At 34.5% G+C, this 22,567-nt stretch overlaps 5 protein-coding genes and 1 non-coding gene across 10 annotated transcripts; 3 read left to right on the top strand and 3 right to left on the bottom strand.

Moving 5' to 3' along the window:
- The first annotated feature begins 5,755 nt into the window (after positions 1 to 5,755).
- LBD29 (lateral organ boundaries-domain 29) lies at positions 5,756 to 6,844 on the top strand. The gene is made up of 2 exons (NM_115681.3): positions 5,756 to 6,130; positions 6,247 to 6,844. Exons 1-2 carry the CDS (start codon positions 5,840 to 5,842, stop codon positions 6,610 to 6,612), a joined length of 657 nt encoding a protein of 218 aa, NP_191378.1. The 5' UTR covers positions 5,756 to 5,839; the 3' UTR covers positions 6,613 to 6,844.
- Positions 6,845 to 9,147: 2,303 nt separating this feature from the next.
- AT3G58180 (ARM repeat superfamily protein) lies at positions 9,148 to 11,374 on the bottom strand. Its single transcript, NM_115680.3, has 7 exons — positions 10,983 to 11,374; positions 10,498 to 10,631; positions 10,171 to 10,406; positions 9,947 to 10,085; positions 9,677 to 9,803; positions 9,463 to 9,581; positions 9,148 to 9,379 (listed from the first exon to the last, which is right to left on the bottom strand). Exons 1-7 carry the CDS (start codon positions 11,137 to 11,139, stop codon positions 9,347 to 9,349), a joined length of 945 nt encoding a protein of 314 aa, NP_567062.1. The 5' UTR covers positions 11,140 to 11,374; the 3' UTR covers positions 9,148 to 9,346.
- BS14A (BET1P/SFT1P-like protein 14A) lies at positions 11,244 to 12,969 on the top strand. The gene is made up of 5 exons (NM_115679.4): positions 11,244 to 11,566; positions 11,841 to 11,988; positions 12,267 to 12,323; positions 12,413 to 12,472; positions 12,607 to 12,969. Exons 1-5 carry the CDS (start codon positions 11,553 to 11,555, stop codon positions 12,694 to 12,696), a joined length of 369 nt encoding a protein of 122 aa, NP_191376.1. The 5' UTR covers positions 11,244 to 11,552; the 3' UTR covers positions 12,697 to 12,969.
- Positions 12,970 to 12,975: 6 nt separating this feature from the next.
- Positions 12,976 to 13,046, bottom strand: AT3G58165. Its single transcript has one exon. It is a non-coding gene; the product is annotated as a tRNA-Gly (tRNA).
- Positions 13,047 to 13,200: 154 nt separating this feature from the next.
- Positions 13,201 to 21,264, bottom strand: XIJ (P-loop containing nucleoside triphosphate hydrolases superfamily protein; the record flags this gene model as incomplete). Of its 5 annotated transcripts, none has more annotated exons than NM_001339911.1 (26): positions 13,201 to 13,503; positions 13,701 to 13,967; positions 14,088 to 14,227; positions 14,362 to 15,012; positions 15,132 to 15,251; positions 15,351 to 15,556; positions 15,656 to 15,833; positions 15,988 to 16,048; positions 16,155 to 16,264; positions 16,340 to 16,471; positions 16,610 to 16,777; positions 16,866 to 16,992; positions 17,103 to 17,140; positions 17,581 to 17,682; positions 17,764 to 17,821; positions 18,137 to 18,238; positions 18,330 to 18,476; positions 18,544 to 18,680; positions 18,769 to 18,918; positions 18,991 to 19,150; positions 19,286 to 19,344; positions 19,637 to 19,793; positions 19,879 to 20,024; positions 20,142 to 20,285; positions 20,406 to 20,545; positions 20,767 to 21,264. In NM_001339911.1, 24 exons carry the CDS (start codon positions 20,529 to 20,531, stop codon positions 13,856 to 13,858), a joined length of 3,531 nt encoding a protein of 1,176 aa, NP_001327764.1. In that variant the 3' UTR covers positions 13,201 to 13,503; positions 13,701 to 13,855. The 5 variants fall into 5 exon arrangements, with proteins under 5 accessions (NP_001327764.1, NP_001327763.1, NP_001319790.1 ...); NM_001339910.1 differs by having other exon boundaries at positions 13,201 to 13,519; positions 13,701 to 13,957; NM_001339909.1 differs by having other exon boundaries at positions 13,203 to 13,503; positions 13,701 to 13,957; positions 20,767 to 21,103.
- AT3G58150 (Optic atrophy 3 protein (OPA3)) lies at positions 21,193 to 22,515 on the top strand. Its single transcript, NM_115677.3, has 4 exons — positions 21,193 to 21,417; positions 21,614 to 21,748; positions 21,974 to 22,060; positions 22,181 to 22,515. Exons 1-4 carry the CDS (start codon positions 21,256 to 21,258, stop codon positions 22,379 to 22,381), a joined length of 585 nt encoding a protein of 194 aa, NP_191374.2. The 5' UTR covers positions 21,193 to 21,255; the 3' UTR covers positions 22,382 to 22,515.
- Positions 22,516 to 22,567: the final 52 nt, after the last annotated feature.

The raw sequence follows: 22,567 nt of genomic DNA, 5'->3' as shown, positions 1-22,567 counted from the left end.
TTTTTAACTTAATTAATCCTAGACTAAAATTAAACTACTGTAATTGGAGGATGCTATAGAACATTTAGCTTTTTAGTTATGGTTATTTTTTGTTAAAAAGTTTAATTATTGTTATTGCAACTGTCAGTTTGTGTTTTTGTTAAATGTATCATCTGCTTCAAAAGAATTCACGAAGTTCATCGTTTCTTGTTTGTTGGGAGTTTAGTTTTCCTGATTAGATAGTAGCTGGAAAAAGAATTATTTATAAAGTTTTGTTAAATAAAGATTTTTTTTTCTCTGTTTTTTGCAATATATATGCCCAAGTACCTCCACGTATGATGATTGTTATCAAACGAACACAAAGATAGTAGAGAATTACATGCCAACTTTAAAATGCACAATATGACATATCCCATTTATTACTATACAACGAATACGTGTGGATTTATGTGTGTTAATCTAGCTGGTATGTCGTAATTTAAATTTGAAGTCTCCATTGTATATAAATCGTTTAAATTCCAGACACGTGTGATGGCCCCACGTGAGATCATATGTTGTCGGGTTGACCCTCGTCAGGGTTCAGATAGGTCAGCATCATTTTCCAACATTTTATTTCTATACTCAAAACCAAAATATTTAGTCTAAAACTAATCTTACCAACAAGTCATATATCATATGTATATTACGCTCAAACGAATGAAGGCTCTTTGTATTATGTACATAATTAATGAGGTTAAGCATACTTCATACTTTATTTGTATCATTAGCTGTATCTCAATGTTTAATAACCTAGAAATTGATAAAAGACTATATTCTTAACATCAAATAGAACAATGACTAGTCGTATACGTTCTTTACTGTTTCTGCTTATGGATTTCATCAAAACAATATTCAATTTTAAGGATATAACTAATGTTAAACTCTTTAAACTCTAACTTAAAGTTATAAATAGTTATGACCATTTTGATGATTAAACTTCAGAATTTACATAGCATAAATCTCTGTTTTTGTTGTCATCAAATCTCTTATTATATTAGGGATCAAAACTAATCTATGATAGATTGAGATTTAGTTGAGACCAACACTGATTTGATTAACGAATAAATAGTTGAGTATTAATGATCGGATTATAAAGTGAAAATGGGATGGAGAATGAGTTGTTAAAAGAAAGCGCGTGACGTGGACGGATGGTCAAAGTAGGATCCACTCGTTAAAGACCAAACATATAAAGAACTGTTCACCCGTGCGGCGATATGTTTGTCCTTTCTCTCGTTTTCTTAATATTTTATCAACTTTACGGTCTCTACTCTAGCCTTTTTTTTGTTGGTAGAACATATATAACTATAACTTTAGTTGATAAACAAAAAAGAGAAGATTTATAACTGTTTGTTGTGACTATTTTTTTTTTCCCTTTTTCAATTTCTATTTGGCTTGTCCCATAAAAATGACAAATAATTTGACAAAACAGGCGGAGAACTATACATAACCTGTTATTTTTTCAAACATTACAATATTTTACTCTTACGAAATCAAACCATTAAATTTCCTCAAATTTGGGCATTTAAACTATCTTATACAACTATGTATGTGCACCTGATTTTCTTCGAACTATATATTTCCAACATGATTTTATAGTCACCGACATTTACATGATCAACACATTATCACGTTATCCTATAATATGCCAAAAAGTTTGGTGATTATTTAGAGAAGAGTTATTTGTAGCGTTTTGTCAGAAAAAAAGTATTATAGTGTATATTAGATTATAGGCTACCAATTCAAAATTAATTGATAATGAATAAAAATATACATATTTTATATATATCATTTAAGATCTACTGAACTTTAAATATGAGATAAATGTTTTAACATTCTTGGAGAACTAATATTTTATAATTTAAGTTTTCCCCAATCTTGGTAATCATTTCAGAATGTCACTTGACTAGCTTAGTCATATGTTCACCATCCAACTAGATAGCCTAATTATCACTGTTCATTGATTAAATATATAGTTATCGACTATTCAACTAGTATAGTGTCTTCCAATCCTAAAAAGTTTAAAATTTGCTTTCGTAAAAACATTTTGTGGATTCACGAGTATATTTTAGGTTTTTCCTTAATTATATATTACTCAGAGAATGGCTCGAATATGAATCCATTTTGATGGTAAATAATCACCAAGAATTAGTAGTCGATTGAGTTCAAGTTGGTTAGACCTTCAATTAATACTTGACTAAGAAACAAATTAATTATTAACTTAATCAAAATAGGAATAAATTATTATTTTTTAAAAACGTATAGCAATTGATGGAGATAGAGTAGAGAAGGTGAAAGGAAGTGTTCCGCGAGAACATGAAAAGTTGTCTGCTTACACATATAATGCTGACAAAAGCTCATTTGCTGTCTTAATTAAAATGGAAGATGACTTAATCAGGTTTTTGTTCTGTCTAATTGTTTTCTTAGTTTTAAACGAAGTTACGTACAAAAATGATCGAAGAAAAAAACAAAACTAAGTCCTTTCGCTACACCAAGAGGCCTTACTAGTCACTACGCGTATACATACTTATATACGCTAATAACTATTAATCAAGCATATTAAAGCATATTTTTGATTTGCTCGTACTGAAAACTAGTTAGTGAAAAAAAAAAAAACTAGTTCTACGCGTATAAATATATATTTATATACGCGAATCTACATATACATTTTTGCATTCACTTTGTGAAATAAATCCTCAAGTTGAGACTTATTTCCACTGTCATTTAATAATTTTTTTTGATAATTAGAAACTAAATCTTCGAATTAAATATTTTACATTTAACTATCTTCGAATTAAATATCTCTACATTAACTACACGATTAGTTAGTAAAATAAAACTTTCAAAATATTTAACATATTTAAAAATGACAAAATTATCATTTTTGATATTGTTTTTTTGCATGACTTTAACAATTCGATTATAAGCATCAAACCGCAGAGATATTTGATAGTAGTTAATTACTACAAAATTACAAAATATTTAGACAATAATTCATAAACATATCATAAATAAGATCAACATTAATAAAATAAATAGGTTTTTTTACAGGACGGGTTGGCGGAATGGGTTTGGCAGGACGTTACTTAATAACAATTGTAAACTATAAAATAAAAATATTTAATAGATAGATACAATTTACAAACTTTTATATATACTAACTTTTAAAAAAAAATATTGTCCCCGCGATATACCGCGGGTTAAAATCTAGTAACTATTAATCAAGCTAATCAAGCGTGTAAGTATTTTTAGTTATACACATCTTTAGGTACAATTGTGATTTATCTTTATTTTATTAGTTCAAATATAGGAGTTTGAATTATGATTAAAAACATGCAGAAAAAAAAATCGAAAAACAAAAAATATTATGATTAAAAAACTCGCAGCTTGTAAGACCTCATCATTATGGAAAGGTTAAGAATAAGACCTAAATAAGATAACCTAAAAAGTAAAATAAATATAAAAAGGGTTTTTGAGTAGCTATTTTCGTTATGAGTGGCGGTAATATTTGAACATAAAATATACAAAACTATATGGAAAGTATGATAGACATATCGAAAATATGAGATGAATAATGTGAACTAATACATTTTCACAAAATGACGATACGAATTCTAAGAAAATTTAAAGTATAGAGAAACATATACTACGTAGTTTTAATAGATCTGATTGTTGAATATCATAGTGCAGAAAGACTCTATAAGAGTTAATCGACCTAACCAACTTTTTTAATCCACATCCCCACCCACGTTTAGTTACATATAACATATTATATTTAAACTATTTTATTCGCAAGTGCAACAACTAATAAAGTTAGAAACTTAAAATGAATAAATATACTGCTAATATTATTGTTTTGTTTTTATACACGATTTCTTCTCAATCCAAGCCTTGTTTTTTTTTTTTTTATCTCAGATTCTATATATAGAAAGTTTAAGTTTTCTATTACTAATTAATGTATAAATTTACCAAGATGAAATCAGAATAGAGATGATTCAATGGTTGATCTTGATATTAGCAAGAGAGTTTTCAACCGTTTGATCACTACGGTTAGTTCATTTTAATTTGTTCCTCGTATATTAGTATAATTTTGTAACTTGAGAGTAGTAGTAGGACAAGAGAGATTTATGGGATCAAGAGTGTCATTATTGGAGCTCTTGGGTGTGAGAACTGATTTGTTTGCCACCTGAAAAAGGTCTACATGATGGTTTATATGCGTGATACAAATTAGATTTTATTTAAGTGTTCACTTAAATCTCAAATAAATTTATTATAATTAATATATTATTTTAAGGTTAAGATTATAGTTCTCAGTATTGCTCGACAACCCTGACCCTACGTACTGTTCAAATATATCATATACCAGACGTTTGTCCATTGTCTCTATATATCGTTGGCACATTTTCTTTTACATGTTAGAAATATAAGTTAAAGTCCCAATTAATATATACATTTTTTTTTGTTTAACATGTATTGAGTTTTTTTTGGTACTCTCTTATCTGAAATTCAAAGAAATGTATGCATGGACTGAACAAAGAATCTAGTTTTACGAGAGCATGGTTTGTAAAGTTAAGTAATAATAGACCAGTTTTGCAACAAGCAATTATGATAGATCAACAAGTTATTTATGAATTATTTTGATGCAAGATATGTTGTTTCATATTATATATACACGAGTGTTTAACGCATGCATGTGTATAAGTATATATGATCTAGCCTAGGTCTCCTAGAAAATTCAAGGGATCGTATCCAGATCGATTAACCAATATATATTTAATATTATATGAAAGAATGTAGGTAGATAGGAGCAGGTCCACAATTAGAGTATATATACACACATAAAATACTATATTCACTAATGGATCCCTTAATTATTGGTATACAATAAGCCTCTTGAAGGATTGAGGTATTGATCAGTCTCCTTACAATTTAGGCGCTCCAACCACTATACCACGTACCACTGATAGAGGATGGAGAAAATGTTAAATTTAAAACGTAGAAACAGTAACTGTAATGGGTGATCAGTAGTCTTCGATGATATTGTAATTTTTTTTCATAGTTACATTTATATATTGATGGTAAATTTCTTTCCACAACTGCTATGCGATAAAATTTTTTACCATCAAGATGTTGTAGTTTGAGACAGAATAATGATGAAATTTTCATTTTAAATGATACGAAAATATCAGAAATATATGATAAACACATCATATAGACATTTACGTTCCAAATTTCCAATGACAATCAACTCAACTTTACTTTGAGTAAATAGATGGTCTCTGGAAGGGTAGGTTAGAAGGTCTATTGTGTAGAGGCAAAAAAAAAAAAAAAAAAAACTAAGGCCCATTGTGTAATTAGTCTATTCTTTATAATTTTGCTTTCGGTTTAATCAAATTGGTTTAGTAGAGATGTACACGTCCATTCTGTTCTACTATGCAATATCTTTTTTTTGGTATTAAAAATAAATAATCCAAGGCTGTTTTCCCCCTAATTAAAATAAAATACTAAATCTCTCGTTTTATGCATACAAAATTCCAAAAAGATTTGTCGATTTCTTTAACAAGAAAAACAAAATTGTACTAATGCAAAAGGAATGAATAAAAATAAATAATGAGAAGTGTAGACCATTAAGCAGACAAGATGCAATTAAACAAATGTAATATTATATGTAACCCACCTTCATCTTCACCTTTGCCTTGTTTATAAAATCTCTCTCCTTAAAGCTATACTCAAGGTTAGATCAAAACCTAATACCAATAGCAATTAATCACAAAAATTAAATTCGACCTTTAATATCAAGAACCGTCACAACACCATCATCATCATGACTAGTTCCAGCTCTAGCTCTGGCTCTCCTTGTGGTGCTTGTAAGTTCCTTAGGAGGAAATGTGCAAAGGGATGTGTGTTTGCTCCATACTTTTGTCATGAACAAGGAGCTTCACACTTTGCAGCCATTCACAAGGTCTTTGGAGCTAGCAATGCTTCTAAGTTGCTCTCTCATCTTCCCATTAGCGATCGCTGTGAAGCCGCTATTACAATCTCTTATGAAGCTCAAGCTAGGCTTCAAGATCCCATCTATGGCTGTGTTTCTCATATCTTTGCTCTCCAACAACAGGTACCTTTCAGAACCCTAATCATGATACTTTCACAAAACTATATGTATATCTACATAAATATATTTAATCGGCATGACATTTTGTAATTAATTAGTTCTTTTTGTTGGGTTTATAGGTTGTGAATTTACAAGCAGAACTTGAGATTCTAAAGCAACAAGCAGCACAAAGCATGATTTTTGCTGATTCACCAACATCAGAAAACCCTAATAGTTACTATGGAGACACTACTAAGGCTCCTTATCATCATGATCATCAAAATATTTATCATCATCATGATCAGACCCATTTGGTTTACCAAACTGGAAGTTCTGGGACGGTTCAACACGGGGATGCCACAGAGAGTAGTTACCACAACGAAACCTCCTCAGGCATGGGGGAATTCTCCATCTACTCTGACTTGGAACAACACCTGAACACTTTCAATCAGGATCATCTCAAAGAGCTTCAATCAGCAAATTTTGGCTACATCTCCTTCTCGTGATATGGTTCTATCAAGAATATGGGTTGATTCTTATCTATATCCGATCTATATAATATATAGCTTATATATAATGTTTGAAGATTTTTTGATGGTTTTAGTTTCGATTGAAAATGTTCCGTAGCTCAAAGAACCGGATTTGTATTTATAAATAAAAGTAGTAGATGCCCTAGAAATATATAAAGATATATATTTACATCCTCAAGATGTTTTTTTTAGAGTATATTTCGATTTTTGAGTGTTATATTTGCACAAAATATATCATGTTATTCTTCTCCATATCGTCACAATTTTAATCATGATCTTGATAAAACGACAGAAATCCCTAACTAGCTCGCCAAACTCTGTTTGTCCTGATTCTTTAGATTCTGCTAGTACGTACAGTCTTTAGTACACCTGACCTGGTCGTGAATTTCCCTCGATATTGGAGAAAGCGGATTGTGGATCATTTCTTAGTAAATTATGATCTTTTTTTTTTAAAAGTTTTTTTTTAACATGGTCGAAAATTCCCTCGATATTGGTTAAGTATGTAAACATGTTAAGTAGTTGGATATACTCTCCAAATTATTGGCATATCAGTTATATACATATAGATAATTAATGCTCATTATCGAATCGATTGTCTGTGACATCTTTATCAAGAAGTGCTTATCAGACTACATATAATTTTGTTTGTTGATGTTGTAGTTCAAATACATACATTCGTCGATGTTTCATCATTATCTTCAAATTTTGTAGACACAACTTTAACACTTATGACTTCTCATCTTATTTTTATTTTTTATTTTTCCGGATTTAAAAAGAAGTTTTATAAAACTATTTTGGTTCTAACTCTAACTGTTCTGCAAAATTTAATTAGTTGCCTGGTTGTTGCTAATAGTTAATTTCAAATATTTACTTTGTTCATTGATATATCATCATTTACGTAAAACGCAATCCTAGATTTAACTAATTAATTGAGTTATAAAGATATACATACATTTTAAGACCATCTGCATTTCACGTAAAAATGAGGGTCTTTAGTTTTAGAAAATATTATAAAAAGAGAACAGTAGTCATTTTTAGTTACAGAGGGTCTACCCAAAGACATTTGAATACTCTCTCTCTTATATGGTTCTCCCCGTGTCAACTCCTCATTTGTTTTCATATTTTAAATAAATTAAATAATTAAACTAAATAAAAAGTATTATTATTAAATTTTAAAGACACACTTACCAATAGTTAACCAATGCAAATGCTCTAATAGATCCACAAACTATGGACCATATCTATAGTAGATTCGTCTACTTCTATTTAAGCGCTAAAAGGATCACTGGATATATGAGACCCATGTTTCTTATTTTGTACGAGCAAGTAGCTAATAGCTGGATATGGATTTAGGGTTCATCTACATGATCACATCCACTAATATCTGGATATATATATAATATCATGTTATGAAAAGTAGTATGAGCATACAATCCACTTAGCAACTAGTTTGAACTACTTGATACAACCCCCAATTTCTTATGTTGCTACGTCTTTTTATATATCAACTAGGTTTAAAGTATCACTGGGTCGGTTGTAGATTTACAAGACAAAATAATCGAAATGATATTCAATACAAATATCAAATATGTTTGCGTGTACGAATAGACTAGAGTAGAAGAACATAAAGCCCATTAGGGATATCAAGATTAGAATACCTGTGCAATTAGACTTTTCGTCTCTAGGCCCAGCAATCTTAGGGGTTATGTTGAGGGTAAAGTTTTTCTCCCGAGTGAGAGAACACTAGTAAAACATTTAATTCAAGGACCTTAATTCAATTATAACCATATACTAAAAAAAACTTATTCGTAGTTTTTTCAAAAAAATTGTGCGAGTCCCACTGTCAAAGCCGCTGAGCCTGCAAAAAAGAGTTTGGTCACACGTGTGAGCTTTGCTACTGTCAAAGTCAAGGGCTTCGCTACTCTTTTGTGCTCTTCTTCTTCTTCTTTTTGGTCAAACTCTTTTTTCTTCTTATTGTTTTAGCATTTTTTAGACAAAAATAAAGTAAGAACCGAAAAGGACAAGAATTCGATCGTGTTCCATTGGTGTCATTGTCACTAATCAATCAGTTGGGAAATTTGATGAGTAATCAACTAGAGAAGCTTCTTGGTGGGAAATTCCAAATTGGATTAGATGAGACTAATCAAACTTCGCATAAACAAAACCAATGAAATGATTAAAAGATAATTAAAGCATTTAGAAGTGACAAAGAACAAAGTAGTTAAGTTGCATCCTATTCAGGGGACATTATGTCTAAAAATACCAATAAGTAAGACACTTCTTTATTACAGTTTTTGTTTTTAATAAAGATTCTTAAAACTTCTTAATTATAGTTAGGTAAACATGTTCAATCTTTAGTACAGTACTACAACTTAGAACTAAAGTGTGGTCCTCTTATTGTTAAAACTTGACATGAGCAAAGATAACATTCATTCCTGGGATGTGTTATTTTCTATGTATATCTTACTCTTCTATGTTTGATTCTAAAGAAACGGTTAAGAAACAAGAAAATAAAACACAAAGGATTCTCTTTCTTCAACAATGAAAAGCTTCCGTACCATAAGACAATGTAATCTTAACCTTAAACATATGAATAGAGTTATTTATAATCGTACATAAAGACATGTTAAAGTAGCAGTTTCTTCTCTCTCTGTATAAAATGTTTGCTTTCCTTTGTCGGTAAATGTTTGACGAAGAATGATTGAGATTCTTAGTGAACAAGCGGGTCTTGCGTGAAAAAAAACTGCAAAAATGTTTCGATATGGGGTCATTACAGATTTATTAGATATATATAAGTGTAAGAGTTTGGGATCAATGTGTTTTTACCTCAAACGATTTCCCGGAATTTTCAAATTCCAACATACTCAATGCTACTTCACAGCTTTGTGCAACAATTGGCTCAGGGTCCTTTGAGAATTCTTCTAGCAAAGCAATGCTCTGTTCATCTGAAAAGGGCCGAGCAATGTGAAGAGTAAGTAAAGACTAAAGACTAAGACAGTAGATTGTTGTAATCTCAAACTAAGCATTTTAGGGAAGATACCAGCAATAGAACCAAGCGCTTCTGCAGCCTCATGTCTAACCATTGGGTGCTCATTCACATCTCTAAGTACTTTGCTTAGAGTAGCTAAAGCAGTTTTACTTTGCAACTGACCCAAGACATAAGCAACCTAAGAAAAATTGCATCAATTACAAGGCAGCACTTATACAGATTTAAGGTTCGAGAGCAATAAAGCAAAGATTCAAGGTACAAGATTTTAACAAAAACAGACACATTCAAGTTCATGAACATAATACAGGAAAGTTGACAAACCTCGTGACGTAGAAGGGCACTACTAGCACTCAAAGAATCAACTATGGCAGAAACAGCTTCCTCTCCACCATGATTCCTTAGAGCGAACAGTGCAGCATATCTCTCATACATGCCTTTTGTTTCATCCAGGAGAACTTGCCTGTAGTTCGATGATCTTAATCAATAACGTGCTACAAAATATTAAATAATCTAGAGAATGTTGAGGTGGTCAAGAGTGGAAGAACCTGAGTTGGTGAACAGAAGAGAAAGACGCAGCTGGGCCTGCTGGGTCAACAGACATGAAAGGTGATTTCTCTGTCGTTGATGACTGGTTCTCGGCATCAACGTTACTCATGTCTTCAATCCTTTTGAGAGCTAATTCACATGTTTCCCGAACCTCCTGAGCTGGATCCGAGCTCAAGCTTTTCTTTAAAATGTTAACATTACCCGCCAAACCAATAGCTCCAAGGGCTTCTGCTGCCTGTAATAATATATTAACAGCGAATCAGTGATATGAAAGAATCAAAAAGCTTATACTGATACAGAGAAAATAAGGATCAACTTATACTCAACTCATGTCGTACTATTGGATGCAAAGACATATCATTAAGAACCGACTCAAGAGCAGGAATGGCTTCAGCATCTTGCATCTGACCCAATGCAAATGCAGCTTCATGTGCTAACAAATTAGATGAGTCTCTGGATGCTGCAGGACATGGAAAAAAAAGATAAACCAGAAGTTAAACACAAGCAGTAACACACCATATCAGCACACAAAGCTTGAAGAAGCTCTGTTCAATCATTAACTAAAAGTAAAAATGTGGAAACTTGTATGTAGTTTTAGGTGCATCAATCAAATAGCAGCTATAAAATCAAACTGCAAAGACTTTCAATTTAGCCTTATACAGAAGCTTCAAAGAAAACACAAATAAAAGAATCAGAGTTTCTACATTCATCAAGCGCCAATATCTTTCTTTCCCAAAGTAACAATTTTTTTTTGTAGAAATAGACTTTATATAAAAAAGACAAGATTTTGAGCAGCAGTGTTAAAACAAACCAAGGATTAGAGCGTTGCGAGGTCCTGGGCCTTTCAAGTTGCGAAGAGAGAAGAGAGCTCTAAATCGCTCCGAGATTGGTTGTGACTGGTCCACCAATCGCTCACAGAGAAACTTCTCCAAGTTAACCATCGATGAAACTGATCCATTAGATTCCATATTCACTAAATCAGCTTCGTCGGCGTTTGAAAAATCTGGACGACGGTGTAACAGCGCCGTCGACTAGGGTTTTTGTATACAAAAGAGAAGAGAATCTGATTCGTGAAAAAGAGAAAAAAAACGCGGGACCTATTCCGGAAATAACGAAATCTATATTTGGTCCAAAACAATTTATTGATTTTAAATTTGACCCCATAGTTTCTATTATCCATTACTTGCGTATACACGTGTTGTTGAGTGTTGATTCGCTTAAGAACGATAAACACAGAGCTTTCTGTTCTTTCGACATATCAACCGTTTCCTTCCTTAATTTGCGTTCGTTGTGAAACCATAGATCCAGGTGAATTCTGGAAAACATCTTGAAGCGAAATCGAGACATCGTTGGAGGATCAAAACGTTAATTCGATTGATCGATGAATCCTAGAAGGTTAGCTCTCCTTGAATGATTTCAAATCGCTACTTTTTCAAACACATCTTTGGTTAGAATTTGGAGGTTAAGATCTAGCGAAATCTGATGATTAGATGTGTTTTCATGAGCTCGTTAATTTGTAGATTAGGTTTCATCGGGAAGATCTGAAGGAGCAGTAGAATAGGACTGTTGCTCTGTATTCTGATAGATTTGGATCAGTTTCAAATTCATCTAATTTAGATTGAGTGGAAGATGTTACTGTTTCTTTGCTGAGGTCTAATTTTGATTTCAGGGAGCCTCGTGGTGGTAGAAGTTCTCTCTTTGATGGCATCGAAGAGGGAGGAATTAGAGCTGCTTCTTCTTACTCTCATGAGATCAATGAACATGAGAATGAGCGTGCCTTGGAGGGATTGCAAGATAGAGTCATTCTCTTAAAACGAGTAAGCCTGCCTCTGGTTCCTCTGTCATGTTCAAACTTGTGTTCAGCACTTTTCAGTAGGATTAGGAATATGAAGTAAGCCCTAAACGTAATAGGAACATACACTTGCAATTCATTTTGTACACTAATGAGTTTCTGTATCTACTACTTACTGCCCATAGGATTAGTATGGAAACCGTAACATAGTTTTATTGGTTCAACATTGTTGTTGTAGTTGGACTCTATATGCACAACTAGGTTTGAACCAGATTCTTATTTGTTTCTTTTTTCATGAAACAGCTATCTGGCGATATAAATGAAGAGGTCGATACTCATAACCGCATGCTTGACAGAATGGTATTTACCAGAATATTTGTGATACTTATATTTTATCATTTGCTCACAGACGCTATTGTTACTGAACATTTTGCAAGGTTTCTATGTAGGGCAATGATATGGATTCATCAAGGGGATTTCTCTCAGGAACCATGGACCGCTTTAAAACGGTATATCTGACTAGAAATACTCTCTCAGAACCCTAAGCCTAGCTTCATTATGTGTTGCAAAGTGTCTTTGACATGTTTGTTTTTTTGGTGTGTCTGTGTCTGTGTCTTTGATATGTTGAATCGAATCCTTGCAGGTGTTTGAGACAAAGTCAAGCCGAAGAATGCTGACGCTCGTGGCATCGTTTGTTGGTTTATTTCTAGTCATATACTATCTTACTCGGTAAAATTGGCAAACCCGGAGTATTCCTGAACATTCATCCATGATCTCATGATATTCCCAGTCTCTCTCTGTTGGCTCCTACGATCTAATTGTCACCAACCAGTGTAATGATGTATGCCTCCAGTGTTATAGTGTGCTCTAGTGCTTGGGATGAGGACACATTTCATAAAACTTATAAAAAGTTTAATATATTTGGATTTTATAGAGTGTTTTACTTCCTTTATGTATAAATAGCGACTGTTCAAATTTTGGACCTACGAAAAAATAGCATATTGATACTTTTTGCACCAGCCGGGAATCGAACCCGGGTCTGTACCGTGGCAGGGTACTATTCTACCACTAGACCACTGGTGCTTGTTGAAAAGTAGTTCGTACAAAACTAAGATATTGGATACTGTATTTTCTCATTCATGGACTAACAATGATCTCATTCATGGAACTAAAATTGCAGGAAGAATTCAAAACTCACACCTCGAAATGATGAGGACAAAACAAAGCAAATTAGTAATTCTGAAATTGAGCAACAATTGTATTAGTGAAGTAACAAACATGGCTTGTGTATGCAATTAACAACATGGAACTTGACATATCTTAATGACCCTACATAGTTATTGCAGCATCTATTCCTGAGGAAAATACAAATTGCAGTTGGAACTAAGTGTAAACACTATAACATTTGCCCTGTGGCACAACAATGGAGTAAAGAGATTGTCAGAACTCCAAAAATCTTGTGAAGAGATCAAGTCTGCACTTCATGATCAAAAGTAATCTTCGAAGCCCCCTTCCTTATCACTGTCGTAGCTCTCAGTTCCTGCAATATTATTGTTCTACAAGATGAGAAGAAGGATGATTCCATTAACAATGTATACCATGTGCAAAATGTTTATATTAAGGTGGATTTAGAGGCTAGTGTAACAAAAAGGAAATGAATTAAAAAAATTGTCCAAAAAAAGAAAAACACAAATGAATTGCAATCTTTCATGGGATTTTAGTGCTATTACCACTGACCTTTGGCTTCTGTGGTTGATAGATCCTGAACAATGACTTGCAGCTGATTCGGGTTAAAAGTCGAAAAATTGTCTGAGGAAGGAGATGGAGCAGGAAAAGTGAAATCGGAATCACTTGATGAAGCTTCAGAGTTCTCAGAGCTGTCAGCAAGATCATCACGCACAACTGGCGCTGAGGCCATTGTTGAAGCTGACATAGAAGGAGATCTCAAGATGGACTTCAGTTGCGAGAATTGGTCCGACATAGAATATAACAACCTGGAATACACTAAACAAGACTTATCATCATTAAATGTACTAGATTTATTAATTAAATTTTTTAACCAAGGAGTAAAAATTGTAGGAAGGAAGATAATCTATGGTTGTTAAAATTACGATTCAATAATACCTGTTCAAAGAGTCTTGTAACTGGTAAACTCTTCTTTCTGTTTCTTCTAATCTTTTACGTCTTCTCTCCCCAAGTTCTCGGGCTTCAGCACATTTTCTTTCGGAAATGTCAGCTCTTTGTTTCTCAACTTGCAATAAGGCCTGAAAAATACCATAAATATAAAATTTATCCTCCATGCATTTGATCAAGATGATAGCCGCAATATATTGTTCAGGATATTAGCACGCTGTTTCTAAAATCTATTCACAATGTTGGTGGATGATAGAAACATTACCTTCAGCATCTCAACTTCTGCAGTGAGGGATTCAATTTCTGTATCACGAATAGGACTCGTTATTTGACTAACAACAGAAAACGTGTTGTAAGGCTTCTCTGAACAGGTAACAAAGGACTTCTGAATTCCATCTTCTACTTGGATGGCATGTTTGGTCTTTCTTTCATGTCCTATCTCTTCATCATCACTTTGATCTGAATGCACTACAAAGGACTTCTCAATTCCATCTTCTGCTTGGATGGAATGTTTTGTCTTTCTTTTATGTCCTATCTCTTCATCATCACTTTGATCTGAATGCATTACATAGGACTTCTCAATTCCATCTTCTGCTTGGATGCAATGTTTTGTCTTTCTTTCATGTTCTATCTCTTCATCATCACTCTGATCTGAATGCCCATCTTCTGATTCGATGGAAAGTTTTGTCTTTCTTTCATGTCCCAACTCTTCATCATCACTTTGTTCTGAATGCAATACAGAGGACTTATCAAGTCCATCTTCTGATTCAATAGAAAGTTTTGCCTTTCGTCCATGTCCACTCTCTGCATCATCACTTTGCTCTGAATGCAGTACAAAGGACATATCAACTGCCTCTTCTGCTCTATTGGAAAGTTCCACCTTGCGTTCCTTTTCTGTCTCTTCTTTTCTGTCAGCCTATACATATGATTTTACATCAATCAAAACCAGATACTTTTTTCTACGTATCCCTACATGCTGAGTAATTGAAAACACTTGATACTAAAAACAAACGTGCAGGGATTGGTTTGCAATACCTGCTTTGACTGTCCCAACTGTTTTCTGGCAATTCTTCCTCTGAGATTACTTTTACAAAGAAGAGAAACTCTTTTCAGTTTCTTGTAGTCAGATATAGCACTGTAACCACGCCAATACGCCTGCAAGTTGATTAGAGTTGAACGTCATTTATAGTTCTTGAGATAGAATGATTCCATGAGAACTTGTTAAGTACGAAAGGGTAGTAATGAGAATAGAACCTGAATCACAGTTGCTGCCCTAGTGGTTAATTTATAACGGAATTCATGACGTGCAGCCATTGTGCGGACTCCACTTTGCAAGGTGAGTGCGGAAGATTTGGTCTTCCCGTAATCTTTCTTTGCAATCTGTCTACGTAAGTTTTTCTGGATTTTGATGGCAGCTTCCTCCCTTCTCATTTCCTTAGATATCTTTCGTGCAATATTTCCTAAAATATGAAAAAGAGACTTTATCAGCATTCCTAATTTCCTCTGCATATCAATGAAACCATAACGCCATTAAAAAAAAAAAAATTTAAGGCCCTCACCTCTCCAATTAGCTTGTATATTAACTGAAGCCCTCCGCATGAGAACAAATCGTTCTCTTGTCAGACGAGTTCTAACTTGCCCCTGAATCATCCTCGCTGATTCGCCGAGCACCCTTGTTCTGTGTGCATCTAACTCAGCCATCTGACCAGCTCTCAGGAAAACCTTACTTTTTCCAATCTGCAAATTAGATTTTATATGATCAACACGCACCTAGGGGAGTTATGCTATCTGAGAAACTCAAATTTCATAGAATACTGAAGATTCTACACGTATTCAACTCATGCAAAATTGGGATTCCTTTTACATTTAGTGAACTTCCTAGGAACTTTACCTGGTAACCTGTAAGCCCTTTTTTCTCCAAAATCCATTTGCATGCAACTTCTGCTTCGTACCTGATTAGTGTAAGGTAAGAAAACTGTGATAAACAGACTCAAGGAGCAATTTATCATACAAGAGTGGAAGAAAGGTCCAAGCTTAACGGGGAGAACTGATACATACTCTCCTTTCAGAATTTCCGGTGCAAGAATGAGAAATCGATTTAAAAATTCAATGAAAGTTCTATTTGTTGGATATCCAGCGCATTTCACTCTGATGGCCTCAAGAACACCCTGCATAAGACAAATATCATATAACACCTCAAGACATCAAAGATGTTGGTATGAATTATTCAGAAGAAAACAGACCCCAGAGCGTAACTGATGCAAGACATTGGCATTGTCAAACACTGTTGGTTGCAACAAATTGTTTGGCTTAACACATCTGATGTAGTGGGGTTCCGTAGAGTTCAATGTCTCCATCAGCTGTTGCAATTGTAGCTGCACCAATTACTTAAACATGTCAGTCCGTACAGATGATGAATGTGGCATCAAAATTTCAACAATATCTTATGTGTGGTCCAATAATGCAGTCTTATCTATTAGTTAAAAGTCTTAATGGATTTGCAGGCAAGTCACCTTGAAACGAGCGCCAATTGAAGAAAACTTGGATTTGCTACTTTCTTTAGGAAGAGGAGGAAAGAGGCCTGACACAAAAGAACATTTGGAAGCATTTAACAAATCCTGATGCTCGGCGACAACATAGTCTTTGTTTTTGTCTAAAAATTGATCGGACTGGTATTGGACCTGAAAAGAACGGCATGGGAAAGAGACCTTAAAAATCATAACTCTATACTTTTAATTCTGAAGCAACAGAGTGTGAAATGCAACTTACATCCCCTGCATAATGAACTAATGTAAAATCTGATCGAGTCAATTTTGGTTTCATGAAGCGCTTATGATCCTTGAATGTGTGATACAGCTTCTCAGAAAATGTTTCAGGAGTTGATTTTGGTAGCATGCTGCAGAGAGAAGAAACGTTTATAACACATAATAATGGTACTTGGAGAAAATAGTTACTGTGTAAGAAAACACTAAAGTACAGCTGCAAGTGGAGAAAAATTTATTATACCATGCTTCATCCAGCAGAGCAATAATACCACCCGGTTTCTGCAAAAGATTGAAACCATATTTTCAGGGAAAAAAACGTAGCATGAAGCAATGGAAATAACGACACTGCATGTGATGGCAAAAAAAAAAACAAAAAAAAAACGATACTGGATGTGTTTTCAAGTCAGAACAATGCATAGTAAGCTAGGACACTAGAGCATATTGAAAACATATAGAACTCTTACATGCTTTCATGAACCTTTCAAAATGTTCTTACAATTTTCAGGAAAAATATCCAACATGGACTTAAGCTACAAGTGCTAGCATTTTCTGTAATCACATAGGTTGAGCTGTAGAATAATGTATTTTAGATGATGGCAGTATGCTCTCTAAAGAGAATTTCTACTGTCCAGTGTTTGAATTAGCCAAATTGGTCGCAAATATTAAGCCATGAATCCGTGTTTATACAGGGAAGGAAACAGATACTGGATAAAACAAACCTTTTCAATCAGATCCACGACATCTTTATTATCAACAAACTCCACATAGCTCCAATCTATTTCTTCTTTCTGATATTCACCTTGTTCCATTTTGAATACATGCTGTACAGTATTAATAAGTTCAGATTAATTAACAGACTCTTGAGCCAAATCAGCAGCCATAACCTATGACTGACCTCATACCTGATTGAAATGCTGTTGCAGCTTTTCATTCGTGTAATTAATACAGAATTGCTCAAAACTGCAGGGATAGCATTAAGAAGTCAGTGAACAACTGGAGTAGAGGTTGATTAGGTGATATTATAGATATCTCTTTAGTCATGGAAACTTACAAAAGACATCATTTCCTAAGATCACAATTTTAGCTAATAATATGTCTATCATATTAGCTCAGAGTAAAGGTTTCTATTCAATTAACTCCTCATACTAAAGTCAAGGGAAAAGACTACTGAAAATTTGTATATTAGACGATAGGACACTTGGTGTGTTTTGACACTTAAGATATCACCCCAAGCATATGCTTGTAAAGTGAACCATGCATGCTCACGGCCATCACCTGTTGGTTTTAAAGCTCTCAAAACCATAGATGTCAAGGACTCCAATCAAGCGCCTAGAGTGAGAATCTTGCCCAATAGAGATATTTATTTTGTTCACCAACCTGGAACATAGTAATGAGTACTGACTTAGCAGATGTCACCCACAGTGTTATATGTACAAAAGATATTTGAACATTAAAATAGAAAATTTACCAATCAAAGAGTCTAGAGTATATTGTCTTTGCCAAACCATCCCTGCTAACGGCAGCACCAAGAGGATCAAGACTTCTCTTGATAACTTCTTCTGGGGTGACCATCATACGCTTACACAAAGCATCTTCTAAGGAATGGGGATCACACCTAAAATAACAAATTGTGATTACAAGAATCAGCATTTAGTTGGAAAAGTAGAAGAGCCATATATTACATGAGCAGTTCTGATGTCATTTGGAGATGAAACATTGACTGTTCATCTTTTACTGATGATGAATCAGCATCTTCTCCCTTCGAAAATTCAATATTTCCAAGATGGAGAATGGAAGCCACAACTCTGAAAATTGCATCCTGAAGAGACAGAAGAAAAAAGCAGATAAGTCTGTTCCTATTAGCAATCAACAGGTGACAGGCAAATTGCAAAGAAGAAATTGCAAACCTGTTCTTTTTCACTTATTCCAACTACATCCATAGCCCTTCTAGTAGCAAGATACTCCTCTGCATCATTTACACCATCAAGTTTGTAGCAGCTAGATTGGTTAAGATAGCGAAATGACTTAGGATCCCCCAACTTAAACCTCTCAACATCCTGCAAATTTTTATATCATCTATCACTTCAATATTCATTTAATAAAAGATGAGAACAACTAAGAAGACCTACCTCAGGAGGAGCAGCACACAGGAGATAAAAGCAGTGATAGTTACGTTCAGGATCTGAAACTTGGCAAACACGTGACCTCTCCAAAAGGTAAGTTCTGATGGCTGCCCCTGATATTCGGCCCACGTCATCAAACTGAATCTCCACAAATTTTCCAAAACGGCTGTAACAAGTAAAAGCATTAATATTTATTATTAGCAGTGATAAATCTATCTAACAGCAGGTAAAAGAGACAGGAGACGAGCAAAGCGAAGGAAGGAGAAACGGAAGCACTCGATAATAAAAGAGCTAAGTTTACCTGGAATTGTTGTTCTTAACAGTCTTCGCATTACCAAATGCCTCAAGAACTGGATTTGACTGTAACATAACCCAATTGGCATAAAGAATTAGACCAAAAACCAAAACAAGAGGCACAAGTGTATCATATAATGAACAAGCTCCGATCTAAGGATGTCCAGGCAGGGGTATATCCCCAAATTTCAAGAAAGCTTAACAAACAAAAACGTTTTGTTTCCAGAGAAGATTAAAGGGACAGAGTCATCATCATAGGCTCATAGTCTTGAAATTTCTTTGATTTAGGCGGAACAACCTGACCCCTTGAGTGTAGGAAACTCTGAAATTTTAAATTAATTAGATCATCACAACTTACTTCTAAAACTTGGTTTTCAACTGTCCTTCCTTCAACTGCAGTATGTCCACCAAAGTATGCAAGGTAACGCATGAGCATTTTAGTTGTTTCTGTCTTTCCAGACCCACTTTCACCACTGACCAATATACATTTGTTCCTGCCCTCATTAATCATTTCCCTGTTGCAAAGTTTCTCAAACTAATAAATAAAATCCACTTCTGCCACTTTTATAGATAACAACACCAAAATGAATAAATAATCACCTATATGCGATGCCACCAATTGCAAAAACATGAGGATTCAGCTCTTTGAAATAGGCTTCCTTGTACTTCTCCATAACCTCAGCATCATAGAGATGGGGGAGTCCTTGAAAGGGATTGACGGCAATAAGAATATTTCCTGTATAAGTCTGTCATGATGTCAAAATATTATAACAGACTCGCCTATCTCTGCATTAACTAATGGTTTTAACCAAGGAACAAGATGAAAATAATTGGTTTTACAACCAGAAATAAAATATTCTTACATAAATTTCATTGAGCTCGTATCTGGTTGCCAAGTTGTCAAGAACTGCAGGCTCATGCAGATAAGATAATCTTGTCATGTCCTCTACTCCCTCTGAAGGAGCTTCAGTGTCTTTTGGATAGAGTCTTGATAAGTTAGCAATAACCTGACCAGTAAAAGGAAAGGTGAATCAGGAGTATGGAAAGCAAAACAGCACCAGTAAAAGCTTGAAATGGCATTAGACACAAAAGCATCATATAACTAGAAGACAAAAAAAAAGTTTTACATCTCTGCCATCATTGGTTTTAATCTCTGCTTCCTCTCCCTTTATATTAAGTACAACCCCATCAATCCATGCTCTTTCTGGGTCTTCCACCCAAACATGAGAATCCACCATTATGTTTTCAGCCATTTTTGTAAATCTTCCTAGCATTTCAGCAAACACCACAAGCTTTTAGCAGATAGTAAGGGTACAGAGCTAACCATTCTCAAAGATACCAACATATAATCAAATTATGGAATCCAAGACTAGAAAGGGTTATAAAATCGCTGGATCTAAAACCATTCTCGCATTGACAAAGCAAAATACCTATGAACCAGATTTCTCCTAATGACAAAAGAATCGAATTAGGCGAAAAGACAAACACCTGTGGCTGTAAAACTTCAGCAATTCCGATCGACGGAGCTATTAGACCTTTCGAGAAGACGGTGATTTTCGATATTCGTATAACACCAAAACCGTCGAAGCTCGAATTTCATGGACGTGATCGCTTCTTCTTCTTCTGGGTTCAAACGCAAAAGTGAGAAATGAATTTCCTTTCTCAAGGCGTGTGATCGATTTCTGCAGAGAGTGACGCAGAAACTCCCCTTCAATTTCGCCATTCCTGTGGACGCCATTGTCTCTCTCTTTCCCTCCCATTTTTAGCTCAAGGAGCAAAAACACCAGAGTATCCTCATCACCTTAAAGACCCGGAATTTAACCCGACCCGACCCAGGATTCGAATCTGAAAATTTCTAATTTCTAATATAAATAAAAATGCAAAATTTCCTTGCACGGCAAGGTCTGATTGGATGGGATCTTAAAGGCTTAAAAGCCTAAAAACTCAGACTAAAACCTTTGTTCTTTTTCTTCTCTCATGAGCCAGCCGAAGTCTCTAGTTCAGCAGACCATGGTCCTCCCGCTTCTGAAGCTAGGAACCCTAGCTCTTCGAACTATCTGCAAACCCATCGCTAACCAGCTTAAGAAAGAAGCTGGTGTTAATCCCAAATTCCGTCAATTCATCATCAACATTGCACAGGTATACAAAAAAGACTCCTTTTAACACTCAAATTTCCCATCTTTCGGTTTGATTACAATCTTTGTGTATGATCATCGATCGAAAGGAGTAATCTTGTGTCTGTTGTATCTGATTGTATAAGTTTCTGATTTACGAAGAATAATCAAGGGTTTATGAAAGATTTGAAATTGATATAACTTTTATGGTTCTTGGACAGGCGAATCACAGATTTACTACAAAGTTACAAAGACGTGCTTCTGGTCGTATAACTGATGCAGTTATTCGCCCTTTGAACGAAGAGAGAGCTGTTCAAGCCGCTGCAGATCTTCTTGGGGAACTCTTTGCCTTCACGGTACCTTAAATCTCATGTCTTTTCATAGATTTTGATAGCTTAAGGACTCGAAAGGAGAAATTTTTATAGCCATTGATGTTCTAGTTCTGTTTCAATGAAGTTTGTTCTGCATCTGCTAGATCCCTGCAGTTGAAGTTATTTGCATCAACAAGATCAATTGCTTTCATCAATTCAATTGGTTCTTAAATAGATAAACATGCCTTCATCTTCTTTTCCTTCTTTAAGGTTGCAGGAGCTGCTCTTGTCTATGAAGTGCAGAGAAATGCCAGAGGAGAAGCGAAAAAAGAAGAGAAACGACAACAAGAACTAGCGGTGAGCTCTTCTGTTCACACATGTTTACTATGTCTCTAGTTGCATCTCTTTGGGAATTCCACATATCTTGTTTACAAACTCTTGAAAGATCTTTCTCTATGCTTTATATTTGCTTACCAGGAATTCAGACGTAAACATGAGAAGATGGAGAACGAAATCGAAGAGATGAAACAAAGATGCTGTTTGCTTCATGAAGAGCTTTCTAAGCCGATTAATGAACAGCCTTCTAAGCCTCTTAATGAAGAGGTATCTAAGCCAAGAGGATTAGCTTGGCTTTACAACTACATGTGTTATCAGAATGCTGCTGAGAAAATAAAGTAGCAGAGCTTAAAAAAACAAAAGCCTCAAAGATGTCTGTTTCTTTACAAAGCATTTTTTTAGCTTTACTTGTAGATAGTTTTCGATATAACCAGATAAGTTTAACTGCAGAAGAGAAGAGATATCTCATAAACCATAATTCCAAATTCTTCTTACATTGAAAGAGTTGTTCCTGATATTGAATTGGTC

Source organism: Arabidopsis thaliana, chromosome 3, assembly GCF_000001735.4.
Source record: "Arabidopsis thaliana chromosome 3, partial sequence".
NCBI classification, from domain to species: domain Eukaryota; kingdom Viridiplantae; phylum Streptophyta; class Magnoliopsida; order Brassicales; family Brassicaceae; genus Arabidopsis; species Arabidopsis thaliana.
This window is presented reverse-complemented; position numbering and strand designations above follow the sequence as displayed.